The sequence below is a fragment of the Sturnus vulgaris genome, chromosome 16 (genome assembly GCF_052056855.1).
Source record: "Sturnus vulgaris isolate bStuVul1 chromosome 16, bStuVul1.hap1, whole genome shotgun sequence".
In the NCBI taxonomy this organism is placed as follows: Eukaryota; Metazoa; Chordata; class Aves; order Passeriformes; family Sturnidae; genus Sturnus; species Sturnus vulgaris.
In genome coordinates, this window is record NC_142258.1 from 9,675,873 (window position 1) to 9,698,541 (window position 22,669).

The 22,669-nt window shown below is 38.8% G+C and overlaps 1 protein-coding gene and 1 long non-coding RNA gene across 2 annotated transcripts in view; one reads left to right on the plus strand and one right to left on the minus strand.

The window, feature by feature from the left end:
* Positions 1-15,830, plus strand: ERCC4 (ERCC excision repair 4, endonuclease catalytic subunit). Its single transcript, XM_014895012.2, has 11 exons — positions 1-177; positions 1,721-1,901; positions 4,634-4,829; positions 6,173-6,380; positions 7,462-7,642; positions 7,991-8,122; positions 8,699-8,809; positions 9,959-10,550; positions 11,263-11,355; positions 11,947-12,059; positions 13,106-15,830. The coding sequence occupies exons 1-11, from the start codon at positions 4-6 to the stop codon at positions 13,837-13,839; spliced, it is 2,715 nt and encodes a 904-aa protein (XP_014750498.2). The 5' UTR covers positions 1-3; the 3' UTR covers positions 13,840-15,830.
* Positions 2,538-22,669, minus strand: part of LOC148221914 (uncharacterized) — a 25,531-nt gene continuing 5,399 nt past the window's right edge. The window contains exons 2-3 of the long non-coding RNA XR_015807239.1: positions 10,497-10,580; positions 2,538-7,605 (exon numbers count right to left, since the gene is read on the minus strand). This is a non-coding gene — a long non-coding RNA (uncharacterized LOC148221914). The remainder of the gene's footprint in view (positions 7,606-10,496; positions 10,581-22,669) is intronic.

Consider the following 22,669-nt stretch of genomic DNA (forward strand, 5'->3'; position numbering starts at 1 on the left):
GCGATGGCGGCGCTGCTGGAGCACGAGAGCCAGATCTTCCTGGAGCTGTTCCACCACGACGGGCTCGTGGTGTGCGCCCGCGGGCTCGGCATCGACCGCCTGCTGCTGCGCTTCCTGCGCCTCTACTGCGAGCCCGCCAGCCTCGTGCTCGTGCTCAACACCAGCCCCGCCGAGGAGGTGAGGGCAGCTGCCAGCGCCCGCCCCTTCCCCTCCCGGCTGCGGCGGGCGCGGCCCGGGGGTGGCCGGCGGCTCTGTCGCTGCCCCGGCCGGCGGAGCGGCTCCCCGGGCTGGCGGGAGGGTGTGCGGGCTACGGTGCGGGCAGCGCGGGGGACGGGCCGGGCGCTGTGCACCGGCCCCGGCGCACAGCCACAGAATGGGTCAGGTTGGTAGGGACCACAGGGGCTCATTGGTCCCTGCTCAGGCATCCCAGAGCACACAGCACAGGATTGTGTCCAGGGGTTCTGGAGTATCTCCAGCGAGGGAGACTCCACAGCCTCTCTGAACATTGTGTCCCAGTGCTCGGTCACTCACAGGGAAGAAATTCTTCCTCGTGTTCAGGTGGAACTTCCTGGGCATCAGTTCATGCCCGTTCCTCCTGTCCGTGGCTGGGCCCCAAGGAGCAGAGCCCGGTCCCTGCTCTGAGCCCTCCCTGCTCACACTGACAGACATTGCTCAGGTCCCCTCTCAGCCATCTCCTCTCGAGGCTGAGCAGCCCCAGCTCCTTCAGCCTTTCCTCACGAGAGAGATGCTCCAGACCCGTCATCCTCTTTGTCACCCTCTGCTCCAGGAGCTCTGTGTCCCTTTTGTCCTAAGGAGCCCAGAACTGGACCCAGCACTCCAGATGTGCCCCAGCAGGGCTGAGCAGAGGGGCAGGATCACTTCCCTGACCTGCTGGCAACGCTGTTCCTAATGCACTCCCAGATCCCCTTGGCCTTGGCCACCAGGGCACTGCTGGCTCAGGGACAGCTTGTTGTCCACCCCTAAGTCCTGGGGAAGCTGTCAAACCACACACATTTGGGATCATGGCAGTTGAATTTCTGCAGCGCAATGAAGTCCTAATAACACTAATGAGCTAAAACAACTACATAACTTATAGGTAACCAGTGAGAAGAAAGGGGTGAAACGTGCCTGTTAGGTGACAGTTTTGTCCCTAATTGTACCAAAAAAAGTTGCTCTTTTTTTCTCTGGAACCAGGCAAATTTCCCACCATCAGGAAGGGGAGGTCTTGAGGGACCTTGTATAGCAACCATAGGTGAATGAAGATCACAGCTGTAGTTTATAAGATTAAGCTGGGTGTATATGATCTACCTGCTGTAGTCATCTAATGACAGGTGAAGGCACAAAAAGATGATCTCTTCCCAATTCTCTGTTCTTAAGGCAGTATTAAAATTGCATTTTCTCTGAAAATGAGATGTTGAAATATAAGAAAATATAAGCTCCTTGAAGTGTCAGTTGCTCATTTTTGTGTAAGAATTGTCTAGTTACTACTGACTATGTAGATCTTTTAAATCACCCAGATGAGTTTGAAACTGAAGAAAATATGTCAAAGAAGAAAAAATCATAATAATTCTGACTTCTTTTAGTGTGTTATACTATCATGTCTTAATTTGTTTTCGACACTTCCTCAAAGTTACCAGAGTGTGTGTAATAAAGCTGCTTTTTGGATCCCTTCCCCTGTATACCACAATAATGGTTTGTGTTTTTATTGTATTTGGTTTAGGAATATTTTATTGATCAGCTGAGGTCAGATGGAGTTGTTCATCTCCCTCGACGTGTTACCAATGAAATTGCAAATAATACTCGATATGAATTTTATACACAAGGAGGAGTCGTCTTTGCAACAAGTCGGATCCTTGTGGTTGATTTCCTCACTGACAGAATTCCTGCCAATCTCATTACCGGTAAGAGCTTCATGAAATAAATGTAAGACTGTTCTGTTTGAAAATACACAAAGCTTAATTCTATAAGAAGAGTTCTTCTAACAGCTATTGAGGTTGAAGAATTATTCCCTTTTTTTCCCCCACCAAGACTGAAGGGAAAGAAGCAAATATGTAGTTCTTTCATATTTTTTTTCTCTCAACTCGTTTATTTAATCATACAGTTTTAAAAGGGTTTCAAAGAAGAATAATTGACTGCATTTGGTGAAATAGTGTCCTGTGCTCTATTGGCCTATCATTAAAACTGATTTTAGATGTCATGCTTTATGAGCCTTGCATACTACCTATATTTTTGCATTAACAAATTACTCTTGATGACTTCTCATGCAAAAATACCTCACTAATCTTTGTATTGACACACTTGGACACTATGCAAATAGCAGTATTATGAAGTAATGCTATTACTGTGATTGTAAAGCTTTGGAGAACAGCTTGCAACCTTTTTTTTTGTAGTCATATAGAAGCTATACATGGAAGATGTGAGAGTTATCCTTCTCAAGTTCTGTTCCCCTTCTCCCCCAGCCACTCTTGTTTTTATGTTTCTGTCTAAGCTGGAAACCCTGTTACTGCGTGGAGACCTGGAAAAAGAGATAGCTAAGAGCCAGGGATTTAAGAATATTTTACTGTTTTCTTAGTGTTAACATCTTAATGATTAAGCATAGCTGAATATTGTATGCTTAGAAGAATGTGAATTTCTGCTTCAGAACCTGTATGTACTTTTAGTCAAGCTATAGCAACTTCCACTCTAAAACATTTTGAACACTTTTATGCTGGAGTCAAAAAACAGCAGATTTGTCAGTTCTGATATTTCTAAGTTCAAAATAAGTGAATAGGTTTTCTGTGGTAATTTCTCATTTTCCCTTGATTCCTTCCTCTCTACCTTTCTACCCTACCAAAGAAGAAAAGAAAAATAAAAAAAAAAAAGAAAGATGAAAAGAAGAAATAAAGTAAAGTTTTAAAACTGCTGCTGTCCTGTAGCACCACAGAGCTGACAGGTTTTGCATTGCCACCAGAGGTCGGTGTGAGAGCAGATGCAATCGACTGGTGGCTTCATTCCCAGCCTCCCAACACCTGGTCCACGTGCCTTGTCTGTGTGTGAGGTTGTACAACAAAATCTTGTAGTAGTGTTTCATGAGGAGATAAACAGCAAAAGCCTTTCTAGGTGTTAAAAATATCATTTATAAAGTCAGTGTGAATTAACATCTGATGAACTCATAAATCCAGCTAAATGAGGGTAAGAAATTATCAATGCAGTAAAGCAGAATTAGTCCTGGTGGTTTTGTCTGAGTAGGAATTATGTACTTGACAGCACAGTGAAACTGATGCAAGTTGGTGTAATAGAAGTGGCAAGTTGTTTCTACCAAGGCTTACAGAGCAGGCGTGAACTTCCTTCATAAGCAGATATATGTTGGCTAAAAGTAGCAAAATATTATAATAAACACAGTCTTACTGACCTGTTAGAAATTCTGTTACATCGTTCTTTCAGTCATGTCCATCTGGGGTCACATCTTGATAAAGTGGGAGCTGTTCACAGATGACTTTGATCATTATTATGTACTGAAAAATTTGCTTCATATGACAGGTCTAACAATATCTAGATAGAAAAATACCTTATAGGGGATTATTTCAGGACTTAATCATGAATGGCAAGCAGTTAAATGGAAGTCGTTTTTCTGGATGCCTTTTCATTTAGCAAGCAAAGGCACGTTAAAATCAATGGCTGGGTGCTGTGTTGAGGAGACTTGTTACAGAAATTAAATGCTCTGTAAGTTTATTGGCTTATGTAGGCACAAGGTAAAGCCTGTGATGTTTGATGTCCTTTGTTTCCATTTTAGAAAGGCATTTATGAATCCACTGGAAGCTGTGAACAGGTACCACATAGGCCTCACTTCAGTAGAGGAAGAGGGAAAATATTGCAATGTGCTGTTTAACATAATTAGCATGAGGAAAAAGAAGCCTTGGTTTAGCATGTCTTGGCTGAGTAAACTGTGACCTCCAGAAGTGTTCACCTCAAACACATATTTGAATTAAACTCTTGCTTCATTTCTCTTTATTGAAATGTGCTTGATAGGTTCTTTTAGTCCTACTACACCCATAGCCATGAAGAAAACTGGTGCTGTACTTATATTTGATAATACTAGCTGTCCTTGAGTGGGAATATGACTGTCAGATGGGAGAGAAAAGCAAAATAAATGTTTTCAGAAGTTCTTTAATTATGTAAACACTTGAACTGTTACAAATGAAAGTTACTTGACAAGTCTATAATTCCAGAATTTCTCTTAACTAAAGACTTCAACTAGCACAGCCTCATACACATCAAATTTGCTTTGTTGTAACAGTCTGTTATGTCCTACATTTGCTTTACCTGCTTTTAAAAGGCTGAAGTTCAAGTTATGCCTCAGGAGTAAAGAATTTTCCAAGCTAGTAAGTCCTACCACTCATGCTCAAGCTTTTTTTTATTTTTTTCTGTTAAAGATGCATTATTAACCCAGTTCTGTTATTTCACAATTCCATGGTACTGAAAATGAGGAATCACTTGTTTCAACCTCAGAAAGTTTGCTCAACCTTCATTTTAGAAGACTTAAATTCCTGTAATTAAAAGAACAATAGAAGAATAGGACAGTTGTAGGAAAAATCTGTACAAAACTGGACCTTTCTGTATATTTTTTAACTTGAATTTTTTTTTCTTCTGCCAGGCATTTTGGTGTACAAAGCACACAGAATCATTGAGTCCTGTCAGGAAGCGTTCATCTTGCGACTTTATCGCCAGAAGAACAAGCAAGGCTTCATTAAAGCTTTTACAGATAATGCAGTTGCATTTAACACTGGCTTTTGTCATGTGGAAAGAGTAATGAAAAATCTTTTTGTTGGGAAGCTTTATCTGTGGCCAAGGTGAGGCACTTCTTTACTTCACTGGAGAGTTAAACTTCGAGGAAAGATGAAGGCTATTACAGCGGGTTCCTAAGAAAACGAGGTGTATGCAGTCACACTGCTAACCTGTGTTCCTCCTGTATTCCCAAACAACATTTTTTCAGGTTTTGACAGAGTAGTCTTAAAGATGCTAAATTTCTTAGAGTATTTTTGAAAATAGACTCAAATTGACTCTTATTAAGGGGATGAACCTTATGGTAGAGCTGTCCTTTTAGTCAACAGAAATCACAGCAAAAAGTGACATTCTTAGCAGTTTAAGAAAAACGTCTCTTACTAAACAAGAGTTTTTAAGCCATGAAATGACATGAAAACAATCTCTCAGTTCTGCTATTCATGGAGAGGTTTGTTTCCAGATGTGATGAAATTCCGTGCATCTCTTTCTACATCTCTTTTTAATCTTCTTACATGTATGCTGTGTATGAAGGATGTTTCTTGAAGACTGTTAAAAAACAAATTGCCAAGATGTGGCATGCACTGAGTTTTCCAGGAGCAGATCCACAAATGGAGCTGGACACTCTCTGTGACCCAGTCATTGCTCTTACCCTGGGCAGGAGCTCTGCCCATTTGTTCCATTAGTCTGGACTGGAATGTGTTACACTCCTTAATGAATTGTTCCTCTGCATTGTAAATTCCTAAACAGTCTTTCTTTCAGTATCCCATGAAAGTAGAAGTGAACATACCTAGGGTAGGAAAGGTTGAGAAGAAGCTCTCTAGATTTCCTTTCTTGACTTCCATGGAAAGACCTGGGGCTGCAGACTGCAGTAAGGGAAGTGTCAGTAGAGTTGCAGAGGTCAGCAGCCATCGAGTTCTCTGAGCCTCATCCTGTCAGGAACAGTCAGGTGACATCTCTGGATCTGTGCAGCCGTGGTGGCTCCAAGGACAGGGTTCCAACAAGGACCTGCAGGTTGTCATTGCGAGCTGGGAATATCACAAAATCTGCTGCTGCAGCCGAGTGATTTCAGAGAATTTATGAACCTTCCAGTTTCTCCCTTATATGATTTTTTGGGCTTATTTTAATGTTTGCTATGTGTGATGATGATGCAGAATCCAGTGCAGTAATTTTCCATGGATCATTCACCAGCATATAGGCTCACATGACTAGAATGACTACAGTCATAATTGTGGAACAGATGGTTTTCCGAGGCTGTTCATAAGATTGCAGTCTTCACGTCAGTAGAAACTGATTTTGGAATTAACTTACTTGTTTACATTTAAAACAATTGTAATTGTAGTTTATACAAACTTTTGAGTAATTCTAGGTCAAAACTATCCATGTAAATCTTAAGAAGCTGTTTTTCTCTTAGGTTTCATATAGCAGTGCACTCCTTTTTAGAGAAGCATAAACCTGAGGTGGTGGAAATACACGTGGCAATGACCCCTGCCATGCTTGCTATCCAGACTGCGATCCTGGACATCCTGAACGCGTGTCTGAGGGAACTCAAACGTTACAACCCAGCTCTTGAAGTAGAAGATCTGTCTTTAGAGAATGCTATTGCTAAACCTTTTGACAAGGTAACCATTTTGATTGTTCTGCCGTGTCTTAGTAACAGGATGTAGATCTCCAAAGTCTCCATGCAAACAGAAATGTTATTTGCAATATAAATAACCAACAGCACCTGAGTATTCTCCCATGACATGTCTGTTACTGGTACAAGGGGATGTAATGGTGATGTAACAGTTGCCAATAGGGTTTTTGATGTATTGGTATTATTGTTCTTCCTTCATTTCCAAAGTCCCAGCAGTAAGAACACCCCAATTCATGGTTATAATAATAATTGTTGCTGCTGTTATTTAAAAGACAGATGCAACTTCAGCTCAGAATACTTTGGAGATAAGTATCAGTAATTGCCACACACATACTCCTCTTTTCCTTTTGAATTTCTTGCTTGTGTTTTTTATTTTTTCTAGTAGGAAAAGCACTGTATGTAATAGACAATATGCACATGTATACATCTGCTGTATCTTTAATCATTATGTATGTCAATAACTTCGTGTTCATTGTTATTTTTGACAGATCTGCAATGGTTGGCACATACATACTTTCGTTAGGGTGAAATCAACTATCATAGTGCAACATAGTTATTGGTTAACTGTGATTTAATCTGGATGGAAAGCCTTCTGTACTTTAAACATTTGAAGGTGTTTTTCTTGGGCTCTATAAGTTGCATGTCTTCATGGTACCGATCTGATTTTGAAAATTAAGTGACATTATAAAGGTTTTTGCTGTACCTAAGTAAAGTACACTAGATACTAATACAACAGGCTAGTAAAATAAGGGTGTTTTTTTATAGTTTTACCAGTGTTTTATTATTAGATGGAAAGGAAAAAAATTACTGAAAGCATTAAATTATATATGTCTGCTAATTGCTGAAATGTTTTTCATAAAGACGTCTGTATTCTGTTAACTTTGCCAAAAGATGGTAACTTATATCAAAACAAATAACTCATCAGTACATCTTTATTTTAGTATCTGTAATAACTTTGGGAAACCAGAGTGTCCCCTGTAAAGTTAAAGTGCATTCTCAGCTTTGTTAGAAGCTATAATGCAATACTGTATGTGTGACACTCCAAACTTTCCAATTTTTATTTCCAGACAATACGTCACTATTTAGATCCTCTCTGGCATCAGCTTGGAGCGAAGACAAAGTCGTTGGTCCAGGATTTGAAGGTCCTTCGTACTTTGCTGCTGTATCTAACCCAGTATGATTGTGTCACTTTCCTTAATCTCCTGGAGTCACTGAAAGCAAGTGAAAAAGCTTTTGGTGAGAATTCAGGTAAACATGGAATAACCATACAAGTTAATGCATGAAACAGTGCAATGTTGATGTTTTTAATTATCATTCCCCAACATATGAAGGTATCTAATTAGGTTTTACACAACCAGCCCATAAGGACGTAGGTTTTTATTGACAGATAATTCTTTCATCTTCCCACTTAACTGCTGTTACTTAACGGTGTGAGATTTGCATCACATTTCTGTCTTTTATTAAGCTGGTGATTACACAGCAAAGCAGGTAGGGCAGGTATTCCAGGTATATCTGAGGCTTTTACTGCAGAGGGTTGGAACACATACACATTGCAGATGTCAAACTACTACTGCTTCCTTCTCATTTCCTCTGCAGGCTGGCTGTTCCTTGACTCCAGTACTTCAATGTTTGTGAATGCTCGAGCTCGCGTTTATCGCATTGCAGATGAGAAACTGAATCACAAAGGCAAAGGCTCAGGCTCTGAAAAACGTGATGTAAAGGAAACCGGTACTGATGATTTCTAATTTTAAGTTTGAGAGTGTCACACGATTCCAAGAGCTTTGCATATTATTACTTGTGCTCTGGTTCCCTGCATGAACTTCCACAGCTCAGGATCTCAGTCTGTTAGCTGGGATAAATTGAGACACAATCTTAGTTCCAAGAGCATATAATAAACAACATAAAAGAGTCACGAAGTAGGGGATTCTCCTAAGCTTGCTCAGCTGATCCCTGGGAGAGCTTCTGTGGAATTATTCTTGCATTACATTGATGTTTAGTTTCATCTTTATTATCTTAAGTGAAAGAGTAGGAAGCTATGGTTGCTTTTATTAAAAAAATATATTCAGGAGACTCAGAATTGAAGAATGAGTGAGTATTTCAGGGTTCTGCTTCACAAAAGCACTTATCTCCATTTTTAAATTTAAGAGTGTTCTCCACCTCATTAGCATAACAAGTTGCATATGTAGGCTGTTGAATATCGTATGTGCCAACAACCACCACACTATTGACATCTAACCACTGATTTAAAGTCTGAAGGATATTTTGGCTGCAAGAGCTGCTATGTTCAATCTTACTTTGTTTCAGAACTGAAAAGGGAATTGGTTCTAGAAAGTAACCCAAAATGGGAAGCTTTGAGAGAAGTACTGAAAGAGATTGAAAATGAGAATAAGAACAGTGACAACCTTGGTGGTCCAGGTGAGAGAATACTAAATAATGAAAGTTTTCTAGTACTTATACTGGTTTGTACTTCTGCTTGACCTTGGAGAGAAGAAACTAATTCTTTTATGTAGTTTTATCAAAGAGCTGGTTTAAATTTAGTAATTTGTGGCCTTAAGATGCGGAATTTATTTGCATTACATACATAAACTGTGTAAAATTAGATAATTTTACATCAACTCTTATTAGCTTGCTCTAAAAGAGAAATGCTGTTTGTTCCTACAATGCAATACTTCTTAGGAAAGAACCTGCATTATTCTGAAAAAACATTTTAGTTTACATTTCAGTAGTGTACCGATACCTTTGTTCAAAGGCAAATGAAACTGATGTGGAAATTTGTAATTACCAAGGTACCATTCACTCTTTTCTGAAGTTTGGGTTCAAAACAAAAGTAGGGGTTCTATCTTACAGCCTTTCTAATTTGCACATTTTTTTCATGCACCTGAAAATTTGCTTCTCAGGAGTTGCATATAAATGAGGTAGAGATTAGGAGGCAGGGGAAAGAGCCTAAATGCTTTCCTGCCTTCCCTATTTTAGGGCTTTTCATTCCCTTAAAATTTAACAAGTTTTATTTTAGGAAATAGTGAGGGTAAAAAAGTGCTCTTTTCTCCCACCCACAGTGTTCTGACTCTGGGTAAGAACTGGCTCTCTCACCCTAGTGTTGTAGGAGTTTATCTGAGTCAGCTTGCAGAGAATTGTTATTCACAAATGTCAATAATACTGTGTGAAACATGTGTTTTGTGGATTCTAACACAGTTGAAAAAGTAGAATGGTCTAAATTAAATTCTGTCTTATTCCATATCTTGAAAATGAATAGTTCTTCAAGTATGTTTCAACACATGCTGTATCTGCCTCATTTCCAATGATCAGAAGGGAAACTATGAATTTAGATAGTGTAAGAATAAGGAATGTTGAACTTCCATTAATCTTCCCTAATTTTATTTGGTACAAAAAGCCATGCAGCTTAGATTCTCTCAAAGTCCAGAGCGACTGTGGCAGCCGAATGTCAGGGCATTTGGCAGGCACAGTGCTTGGATCAGGGCAAGCCATTGGCTCAGGAGGTGCTTGTAGCTGGATAAGAAGCACAGCATTACAGGCTGTAAACATGGTTTTGTTTCTTGACTGCAGGGCAAGTGCTTATTTGTGCCAGTGATGACCGAGCCTGTGCACAGCTCAGGGAGTGTATTATTACTGGAGCAGAAGCTTTTTTAACAAGACTATATAACAAAACCTTCGGAAAGGATGAGAAAGCTGGAGAAGTGTGGATTAAGGACAGAAAAGCCATCAAGTCCAAAGGAAATGCAAAACCAGACACAGGGCCTCAAGCCAAAAAAGCCAAACTCACAGCTTCTTCAAAACAAAATAAGCACAAGAAGCAGCAAGACCGGACTATAATCCAAATGATAGGGAAAACTGAGGAGGAAAAAAGAGAGGATGTCGAGGTGGAAGACAACAAAGAATTAAGTAGTAGCCAAGAAGGCGACAATGAAGAGACCATTCCTGAAGATTTTGATGTGAACTTGCCCTCAGATTGTTACTATGGGATTTTCAAGGACCCACTGACGATTATCCACCCGCTGCAGGGGTGTGGGGATCCCTACGCGCTCACTCGGGTGCTGCACGAAGTGGAGCCCAGATATGTGGTGTTGTATGATGCAGAACTCACTTTTGTTCGGCAGCTGGAAATCTACAAGGCAAGCAGGCCTGGGAAGCCTTTGAGGCAAGTTGACTTGGCCAGGATAATTCTAGTCTGAAAAGAAAAAATTAAAATGCACTGTCAGCAGTCAATGCAGAACATGCTGCTGCTCATTTTCATTAGCTACCGTTCAGTTCCTGTTGAGCCCTTAAGTTTAAACAAAAGCATAATATCTGGTGTAACCAAAAGATAATTTTTACTTTCCAGAAGGTATTTAGTCCCTTAACAGCAGAAGCATATCTGTTAAAAAAAGTAATAATAATTCCAAGACCACTGCTTCCATGATTTTAGTGGCAGGAGATCATTTTGAGGTGGTGTAGTCTCATTTTAAACGATCTCTGAAGAAATTATTTTTTAAAAAAAAGGATTCATTTTGGTTTTAATTAATTTTCAAATTTCCTGATGTTCATCATGCTGAAGACCAGTAATTCAGAAACTGTAACAAAGAAGCAAGTAAAGGAAACACAATAAAGAAAATTAGTATTTGCAGATGGATTGGGTATTTGTATTTAATACACTGGGTATATGTATTTAATACACCTGGGAATTGCAAAACTCAATTTTATTAATAAATGTTCCATACTAATTAAAAACACAGAAAACTTAAAATTTAATATACTATCAACTAACTTGGCTGGCACTTACTGCTACTAATCTTAAATTTATTGGTTGTAGATTTTTTTAACTTAATACAAAGTTTTGTGACCTCTTTGTATTTTGTCTTTTATACCTACAGAGTTTATTTCCTCATATATGGGGGCTCCACGGAAGAGCAGCGCTACCTCACAGCACTGAGGAAAGAGAAGGAGGCCTTTGAAAAACTCATCCGGTAACACAATTAGTTTAACTGCCTTTATAATTAATTTATTTGATTCCCCAGTATGCTTACATTTTAAATAGAGTGAAGTTCTTAACTGTGTGAAGGCTTTAAATAAACTTTTAATTCAACTCTTTGTCGTATGTAAAGACTACTTTCCTAATGAGAATCACCAAAAAGTCAAAGCTTTCCTTTTCAAAGGATTTAATATTAATGTAAAGGTTAATCAGCATCACGTGAATTTGTTCCTAATTGTCTATGAAGTTCATTTGTGTAATTGTGTTTTTGCAGGTAACATTTCTTGTAAGATAATTTCTAAAGCTTTTAAACCTCAGTAAAGTGGCAAAACTAAACAATTATTTCCTTAGACTGTATTTTTACTGAGAGTGCCTTCTCAGCAGGTTACAGTGCTGTTACTAATCATTAGTTCCTTTGTAGAAGGAAAAACCTGGAAAAACCCAGTAAATTGCATTTCTGATCGAGTTTGCATTTAGTATTAAACTATATATAATTTTATATCTGGATGAAGGGTATTGAAGTATTTCAATCTTCTTTACTCCTGCATTTGCAGTTTTTAGTGTATGTTTGTTTGTGGTTCCTTAGAGAGAAGGCCAGCATGGTTGTTCCTGAAGAAAGAGAAGGAAGAGATGAAACAAACTTAGATCTCCTCAGGGATGCTAGACCTGCCTCTGTCTCTGCTGACACACGCAAAGCAGGTGAGCAGCTCCTAGGTCAGGCTTGCAGCCCAGAGCTTTCCAAAAGTCCCAAAACCATTGCACTTTAAATGCCCCTCAAAGCATCTGGGACACAGACGTTGTATGTTGGCTCTGCAGTCTTCATGCTAAAGAAACATTATTTCTCAGTGGCAATGAGCTGTGGTTTCCTTTGAAAATACAGATTAATGAAGTATTTGATCATTAAGACAGATGCCGTTTGGATTGTTTCTAGTCAAATTGTTGGTTATGAGGCTGACTAATGCTGCTTGTAGAAAGAGAAATTAAAACATAGAAACTGAAGTCTTCGGATGGTCAAAGGCAGTGTTGTCCTTGAGCTAGTAAATGTTGGGGACGTCCATTCATCTTAGCAAAACATGCTGCCTGGGTGAACAATTGCACAGTATGGGTTTGATCACTTCCTTTGCATTAGTGTTCTTTTTCTTTTCTTGCAATTCTAACCATATTTTTGTTCTTTTCCTCTCACATGTATGCTGTGCCTCTGCCTGCTTTTCTTTGCTGTTTTTTCTGTAATCCTGCTCTCCCTTGTCACATGCTCTCTAATCTTTGCTATTGCATCTTTTGTGGCCTTGGTACTGCAGTCTCTTTATGTGTCCTGCAGATCTCCAGAAGTCAATGCATAATAAAGTGTTGTATTTCTGTGGGAAGCAGCTGGAAATAAAAGAGATCTGCTTCATTATCTTGTGTTGCAGGCAGCCTTTTAAAGATTTCCCTGATTCATTTCAATAATTTTCATCTACAGCTTAATGTATTTCATTGTCACTTATACAAATCTTCCAGCAAGTAGCATGGTAGTTCTATCAAGCTGCAGAGCATGTTCCATAAACTACAGTATATATTTAGAAATGCAGCTTCTTTTCTTGAACCATTACAAATCAAATAAAGTCTGGATTTACTGTATTGCTGAATTTGAGGTATAACTTAAGATGAGAAGTCCATCCATTGCAGAAGCCTTGGCAGCACACAGGAAAACAATCAGAGCAGGAAGTGCCATGTATGGGGCTAACAGTGTTTGTTTTGCTCTCTAGGTGGACAGGAGCAGAAGGGTGTTGAGCAAACCATAATCGTGGATATGCGGGAATTCCGTAGTGAGCTGCCATCACTGATCCATCGCCGTGGGATCGACATTGAGCCCGTGACTTTGGAAGTGGGGGATTATATTCTAACCCCTGACATCTGTGTGGAGCGCAAGAGCATCAGTGATCTGATTGGTTCCTTGAACAATGGCAGGCTGTACGCACAGTGCGTGTCCATGTGCCGCTACTACAAACGGCCAGTCCTCCTCATTGAGTTTGATCCCAGCAAACCCTTCTCCTTGATCCCACGAGGATCTTTACAGCCAGAAATTTCCAGCAATGATGTTACTTCTAAACTAACCCTTCTCACACTGCACTTCCCAAAGTTACGAATCCTGTGGTGTCCCTCTCCCCACGCTACTGCTGAACTGTTTGAAGAGTTGAAACAAAACCATCCCCAACCCGATGCAGAAACAGCGATGGCCATCACCGCAGATTCTGAAATTCTCCCCGAGTCAGACAAGTATAACCCTGGGCCTCAGGACTTCCTGCTAAAAATGCCAGGGGTTAATGCAAAGAACTGCCGTGCCTTAATGACCCACGTTAAAAGCATTGCAGAGCTGGTCACGCTGTCCAAGGACGAGCTAGCCAAGATTTTGGGTAATGCTACCAATGCCACACAACTCTTCGATTTTATTCACCTGACCTATGCAGAGGCACTAGCCAAAGTAAAAAGCAAAAGATGACTCATGAGATTGCCAGAAAAGCTTATCTGTGCTGTGTGTTGAACAGAGTACTTTGGCAAATACATGAAATATTTTAATAAATGCTCCCTCTAAGATAACCAGTTGTTTCTTGCTAATGCTGTTCCATCAGTTTTAACATGAGTTAATTATTACTGAAGGCAAGTTGCAAGAGGAAAAAATATTTTTAATAGAGAAAAGTGAATTATCTTTATTATTTTTAAAGCACTTTAACTAATTCTGTAATACCACTGAATTAACTAAATGAAGTTTTTCAGCAAGACCATAAGAATTAAGTGCTAAGACTAACTGATAAAGTGTTTTCTTGTGAAAGTTATGATGTGTTGTTCAAGCTAAAAGTGTGCTGTGTTTTGATTAGTCTGTGTGACCTGCTGCATGATACAACACTGCTTTTGCCATTTTTAATGTCTCACTCTCTGGCAACTGCCAGTTTTCAATTGACAGTGATGGAGCTATTTGAAACACATTGTGGTCTTTACTCAGGAGTTTGTTTAGAGTATACTGGGACTGAATCCTGAATTTTAGAACATGACTGTAAGCTTTAGTCACAGTAAAATCCATTTGTATGCTATGCTCTACATTTTGCTTGCTTACCTTGCTACCAGTTACACTTTTTACCATCCAAAGCCAGTACAGCTCTGTCTTGCTGGATTTTGCAAACTGCTTTTCTTTGATCACTGGGTAGAGACTCTGTGGTGCCACAGTGCAACTTAATTTCGACTGTGCCTTACTTGTACTTTTAAGAGGCTTTGTTTTTCACTCAGTTTTGATAGCTCTTTCACTTGAAAGTGGAAAATCTGGGTGTACCATTGGTACTGTTCCTTTACACCAAAGAATATTTCCTCTTGTAAAATGCAATAGTTTTCTAAGCAAGGTTTTCTAAGTGTTGAAAGTTCCTCCAGTACTGACTTCTTTTTTGTCCTATTGCTCTTGTATTTTTATGTCTCAAATCAACTCTGTCAATACTCAGTAAAGCCATTGTCATGTAGAAGATCATACTTTTAGCATTTTGTGTAGCATAAAAGAGGGAAAAGTTTGTGAATGTGTGCATTGTGAAATTATATATTCTACATTGAACTTTGATACAACTGTAACAAACTGCCATTGCCAAAAGGGTTGGTCCAGTGTTATTCCATGCTAATGTATTTACAGTTGTTATTTAAAAAACCTTTATCTATGACTTGCACATGAATTTATACGATTCTAATGGGAACAACAGACCAATATTATCTCCTTCATGAAAGGAGAAAATATTTTTTGTGTTCAGGTTCAGTAAAACTGTAGTACTGTGCACTAAAATGTTTATTGTGCATTTTAAATGTGAATTATGAATTATTAACTTTATTCTATTATTAACTTTAATCTATGGCTGAGCTATGACAAATTTCCAAGGGAACATTTTTCTGCAGATGCAAATTTTATTATTAACTACACCCATAATATGAACTAAATGTATTCATTATCTTGTTTTTCATTTGGCTGTATTGATATCAGCACATTCTTATTTTGAGTGTGTGGTTTACAATCCAGATCTTAGGGTTTCTATTGCCCTAGATTCTAATTTATTTAATATGAGAAGAAGTCTTTCTATGAGACTTTTGCTTATTCAAACTAATGTTGTCAGATGTGCAGAGGGTTGAGAATGCCTGTAAAGTGGTGCTAAGAGAACTGAAAATCAGAGTAAGATCAAACTGTCCTGAGTGCATGGTCTGTAGAGCCTGATTCAGAAAAGGGCAGCTGACCAGCCTTTGAGAACAAACATTGCTGCTGCAATGGGTATTAGGGTGCTCCATGAACTGTGGTTTTGGGGTTTTTCCCAGATGCTGCCTCAACTCTGTCAATGAGGTTTGGAGTTTTTGCACTGATGTGTATGGGATGAAAATGAAGGGTATAGTAACAGGTGATAAAGTTATAGATTTGTGTTGTATGCTAGATCGAAGTTACATCATGCAATTAAATAATTATTTGCTAAATATTTTAATGAAATTGCCTTTTGCTTATGTGTTTGGAATTTTTATTTTTCTCTGTGCAGGATTTGCCCTTTTTCTCTAGAACAGCCACAAGTAGCATTGTTTATGCTATTACTGCTCCTCCTGTGCTTTGGCATTTCACTGTATTAGGTTCGATTGCCAGTCAGAGCTGTGTCCTCCTGGGACACAGACTGTGCTCCCAGGTGGGAGAGGTCCTGTGTCCTGAAACCACTCATCCCTGAAATAACAGAGCCAAAGGCTCTGCCTCAATGCAGTCACAACACCGGGTTGGATGAACAATGAAAATCCTCTCTTTGATCAACAATCATGGAATTTGTACATCTTGTCATTGCTGATGTTTGAAATTCATGCTTTTTTATTAAAAAAAAACAAACACAAATACCCACTGCCTTCAGTTTGGGAGTGTCTCAGCTTCTTCCTTATCCCCAAACCAAGACTTCATGTTCCCAGGTCCCTCAGCAGGTGAAGCCTCCCTGTGTGGGGTTCACATGCTATAGAGTTGCCAAGTCGCTCCTTTCTGCAGCTTCTCCTGGGCTTTGATCACTGACAGTTCTGGAATAACCACACAAGCTCTCAGGAGCAAATGCAGCTTCTGTCAGCAAATCTATTTCACACAGGATGGCTGAAGCTGCAGTCCCTGTGTTTAAGTTACCTGGTTGCTATTCCTGCTCATGGGGACACTTGCAGTTTCAAGCTCCAGCTGCAAAAGGAGGCTTTGCTGGCAGTGTTACCACCGTGCAGTCCCTAATCAAAGCAAACCTTGCCTTCAAAATTACTTCTGCATGAACAGGTAAAGTAGGGCTTTTCTGGTAGTAGCTAGATTGATTGCTTTCAAAACTTAAATACAAGCTAGTTGACCAGAAATCCACAGTTTATAAAATATGTAGCTGTGCTGCTAAAAACAGTGACTCTTTTGAAAAGTGGAAAAAATTAAGTATGAGGATTGTTGTGATTGTGATTTCACATTTGCAGAGTGATAGTACAACCACAAAAAATTAATTTTTAAGAATTAAAATATTTGTCTCTAAAGCTTTCCTTAGTCAGGATTCCATTTCTGACTGTAGAACAGAATCCAAAAGCAAGCATCTGCCAAAAAATAATTATTAAATGGATCTATTACTTACATGCCAAACAGCATAAAGAAATGTAACTGAGTATCAATAACGAAACTTGTCCTGTTTCCAGTATTTCAGGCTCCATGAGCTGGGTTTACAATCCTTTCCTAAGGACCATTTTAGGATAAAGTTCTCTTTAGCCCTTACTCCAAGATAACCTAAATTAAATTAATATTCCGTTGATTTGTTTTGTAAAATATGTGATTTTAAGAAATGCAAATAGGGTCAAAAACCAGAAAGTTCAGAAACGATTGCTCCAGCACTTTGTAATACTTTGGCATTATAACTTAATTCATATGTTCATTCTTCATGTAATAGCAAGAATTTTGGATATTGCAGAATCAAATTAAGAATAAAACCTTTTATGTGCTTCATATGAAGTCTTTAATATCTTGTTAACTGTTAGGTACCTTCTTGCGTTGAAAATACATTTACCAATAGTATATGCACTTTCTTAATGTGCATGTTTTGATAAGGTTCCACAAGGAAATACTCAAGTGTTTTAAAGTTTCATTGCCATTTTTTGAGTAGAAAATGTTAGGAGCTCATCTCCCAGACTTTTCAATACAAATAGGCTGGCCATTTTTTTACTTGAGTTTGATCTGTATTTTGGAAGCTTCTTCTCAATAAATTAAAGGGAAGAAATATCCTCAGTCACAGTCTTGAAAACAGGGAGGAACTGTTTAGTAGCTTGGCTGGCCAAGACTTCTCTGAGAGATGAATTCTTCCTGAAGTTAGTGAGGGTAACCAGGGCTGCTACACTGCTATGGTGATTTGTTCTCTAAACAGATGTTGCTGCAACTTATCAAAATGGGCCTGTGTGTGTACTAACTTTAGTGTCATTTTTTTTAAAGCATGACAAAATTACCTTAATCCACAATTGCTATAAAGCAGTCTTCCTAGGCATATTTCATCAGGGCTAAATAAGATACTGTTTTCTCAGCTTGCATTTTACCCTAGTTCTGTCTGTGAGAGCTTCCCTCTATAAATAAAAGCAGTTTTCATTTCTAGGGTTCTCAGTTCCTCATTGTTACTTCGTTTTTCTTTCACCTTGATCATCTCCTATCAAAGAGCCTGGAGTTATTAAACACCTGACATTTCCAAGCTGGCATTGTTAGGCAGCAGTGCAATCTTGTTCTTGCACTCTCAGCTTCTTCCTCAGCTCTCAGAATGGCTGAGAGCCACACTTAGACCATTCTTATTTTTATTCTTTTTTGTTTAGGAAAACACAGCACCTACACGGCAAAAGTTTTTTGAACTGACTTGCCCTTTTTAATGTAACCTTTCTCATGTAAGTTCAGATCACAATCAGTAGTCAAACCACATATCAGTCTTCCTGGTGATGAGATACCAAGGTTTACTATGAGCTAGGCCCAGAGTTTCAGAAACTATTAAGCTGAGTCTACTGATTAAAGGATTTTAACCAGGAGCCAGAGAGTAAATTTGTAATTTTGAGGGTAGAATTTTCAGAATCACTACTAAATCTACCACATTTGTACAATAAATTTATGAGGGTTTTATTTTAAAATCATAATTCATATCTTTAGCTTCACTTTGATAAATAGTTCCATAAATTCAAATTTAATCTACCCAAACTCAGAAAGCTTGGAATTTTATGTAATTGAATTAGCAAGAAGAGAAACAAATTCCCACCTGTAAATGCAGTGCAATAGTTCTGGTTTCTGTCTCCTTAGTGACTATTGCCTGTTGTCCACAGAAACATGCTGACCTTCAACTTTCGAGCATATCCAAAACCATCTCCCAAGTGATTGATTCAAAGCCCAGGAGTTTTCCCAGTGAAATTGGCACACGAAGCCTAAACTCGACAAGGCTGAATTTCAGCCCCCCTAAAAATAGGCAGCAAAGTTCTAATTTGAGCTCTCTGCATAGAGCCCTGCAGTTCCATGAGGACACACAGGGGGACGTGTGCATTTTCCCTGCTCTGAACATCCCCTTGGGTGGATGGAATGTCCCAGCAATGTCCCAGCTGTGCAGCTACAGTGGAGATCTCCGTGTCCTGTACTCACAGCATCATTTAGCACTGAACTAAGTAACATTTTACAGTTTCTTCATCACTTCATTCTTGTGAAAATGTAAATTCTCGTGAATTTACGTTATTCTCAGATTCTCTATTCTTTAATATTTCTTCTATTTTTCCTCTGGAATGTTCTTATTTATTTCTTTTACACATCCCTTATCCTAACCATGACTGACTGTATTTTTGTCCTTTCGTTTCTCTTTAAGAATGCTGCTTAAATATTGTGGCAATTTGTATTGTCTGTTAAGCAAAAATAACAGTCAATTCTTTGCAAGACTGGCTGCACTGGAGCCTTGTCCAGTACTTATTATCCAGGGGTTTACATTAAAAATATTGTACTTTGCTTTCATTTTGGCCCCAGATTTGAGGCGTGTCACCCCTGGAAAGCTGACACTCAGAGAAAAGAGAGCAGCAGGTTGGCAATTCTTGCAACATTTAATTCTTGTTTTTTCAATTTCTTTTGAAACATTAAAAGAAGTCTGAATAACAGACACAATAAATTCATAATCAGTTGATTTTAAAAAATTTCCCCATCCTGGCAAAATTTCAAAATATTTTTATGTGTCACAAAATTCTTGGAATCTTATGCATAGATAGAAGAAGCGGCAAATTTTTTTGTGGCATTTATATCCCACGACCATTTTTACATATTGCAGTACTGCAACTGGCAAGTTCTCAAATCCTGCAAAAACTTATTCCATACTTAAGCATTTGCATTAGGATGTGGGAGATCTGCAACAGCAAAAATATAAACTGCATGTCTTCTACTTTTGTCTAATTTTTCTTTATTGAAATCCCCCTCTCTAACTCTTTCCATTGTCAAAATATACTTTGTTTCTGCATCATCTTAAATCTCTGAATGTCAAGTGTTGGGAAGAGCTACAGTCTTTAAAATCAATATATATTTGTATTAGACTAGCACATGATTCTACCTCCTGAAGTGTCTGTAATGCTCTCATTTCATTAGTTACACAAGCATTTGAAATTCTATCAATCCATTTTCTCTACAGCTGACACAATGTCTTTCCAACACTTACAGTGTGACAGCAAGGGGAGCACAAAACAAAACAAAACAGCTCCTAACAGAAGCTGGCCAGGATGTGAATATTAAGATCACCTGCAGCTACAGCACAACAGCAAAATCTAGAGATCCTTCAAGAAAAGTCCTGCCCATACTAAATATGAAAAAATACTATAATCTTCTAGGCATGTCCTGTTAAATCATGGTGCAGAAGGTACTGTCTATACAGACAGTCTTTTAGATAATGAAGATGTCTCAGCCAAGCCTTAAACTGCAGCAATAAATCTGCTGTCCTACAGTTCATGTAACTATTATAGTAAGTTGCTGTTTTCTTAAATATTTGCATTATACTGCACATCACTAGCTAACAGAAGTCATAATCAAGTTTTTCTTTTTCATTTTAATATTTACTTGACAGAAGGTCTGAATCACATTCTAAGGTATCTGAGTTCTTTTCCACGAAGTGCTATTGGTATAAAAATGTAGATATTTGGGTTTTTTTGGTCAGCCCCACCAGCTCCTCAGGGATCTCTGTCATATTTCTAGTGGCTTAAATAACTCTTGTGTTATTGCCCAACCAGAGGAATTTCAGCTGGTGTCCACCAGGAATGTCTGACTTTCCTTGGGCCATTACCAGCCTCAGCCTGTGCTGTCCCCCAGCAGCAGCTGCAGGTGCACACACACACAGGGTACCTGCAGGGGGGTAACACGAGCCTGCACATCTGCAGTGGCAATGACCCTGAAAAGGCCAGCTAAGCCCATCCCTGGTTCTATTTTTAAAACTGTTTGTTTAATTGGTGGAGTGCACCAAGAATAAATAATGAGCTAATTCTGAAGATCATTCCCAGAACAGCCAGCTCGTATTTTTTTTTCTGCAAGTCAGAACTCTCTCCTCTCCTTTGTTTGGATTTTCTAGATTTTGGTGGTTTTAATGGTTTCATTATCTGAAGGTGAACAGCTTTATCTAAATGTAATTGTAGGAACAGTACAATATGTCATGCATGAAGCATTCTGCACATGAGTGAGGTTTTGCAGTGTTTGTTTACTGAATATAAAAATAGTTAAAAATTCAAATTCTAAAACTGGATCAAGGGTTCTAACCAGATTGAAGATGAAGTCTCTTCCATGCAATAAAACCCAAACAAAACAACAACAAAAACCAAAACAAAAGTCAGTTAAGGAATACTACCACCAGAGTTTCTCCAATGTATTGTACAGATCTTCTTTACATTCCTTAATAATATTTAAACTGTAATTCCTTTTTCAAGGTTTTCATTAACTTTTTAGCTATAAGAGATTATAACGGTTTGATAATATATTTTTTTTAATAATATTTTTTTTCTCTTGTATTTTGCTTTGTTCTAATGCACCAGCAGTGTCCAGGTCTCTGAGTGTCAGTGAGAGCACAGGTAGAGATGAGGCACAGAGAAGCATACAAAGTTCAGAGTGCAGTGAAATGAGTGTCCAGGGGCAGAACAGGCTCGCTCATGGACCTGATGATTCATAATATTAATACATTAATTGTCCTTTTTAATGGACATAAGTGGATCTCATTTAACTTGACCTACTGTAGTTGAAAGAGCACAAGTTTTAGTCAAATACCAACCAGACCCTGTGAGAAGAGTACTAAGTCTCTTTGCTAGGTTATAAAATAAAGAACATAATTCTGTCATGCACTTGGTGTTGTATTAATTTCATCTCACAAACAGGGAGCCAGAAAAACTAAAGGCAAAGGTTATGCCCAAGCTGATAAAGCAAGTCCATGATGAAGTGTGAAATTGAAACTCACCACTGACTCATAGGTCAGTTTAAACCTTAAAATCTTATCTTTCATATATTTCCATATGCTTTTTCAGCTCTGATATGCTGTTGCTTATTATGAGTTCCAAGTGAAATCTTTATTTCCATAGGAATGTAGTGATACTCTGAGCAGCTTCCACTGAAGCTTCTCTAGATTCCTAGCACTGATGCACCAATTCATCCTGTCACATGCAAAAACATTCTGCCACCTCCAGTATAGCTTTGGGACATTGATCCCATGGCACAAGCTCACCAAAAAACCTGTCTAGAAACCAGTTGAATCTTACCTTCTGGGCTGTGTGCAACTACCCTGTAAGACAGGAGAGCTGGGGATTAAGTGGTAGCTTGGAGTCAACAACCAAGAAGTTACTGTTTGCTGCTAGACTTTTTCAGTTCAAATCTTTTTTCTAAGAGTGGGTTTTAAATACTCAGGAATACTGAGAAATTGCAGCTGGCAGGCAGGACCCAGTTCAGACCTAGAAAATCTGGATTTCTGAGCAACTGTAATTAGCCTGACCCTTATTTTTAGGGTCACACTGCTTAAACTGGAAGATATCAAAATAGGCTGAGGGCCAAATCAGTTATGATCTGGTTTTATTTATCTAAAAGTCTCATACAGACCTAATTTGCTATTTTGTGCTAAGAAATAATGAGTAAGTAGAAAGGATTATGAACACATGTTTGGCATAGAGAGGAAGAGAGAATGCAGCCATAACTTCAATTTTGGAATGTCTTACTTCATCATAAGCTGAAGTTTCAAAGCTGACACGGGGATTTTGGTACATAATGCCTCATTTTCAGCTAATTGCATCTCAACTGAACATTGAAACCTTCAATTTGGAAGCTC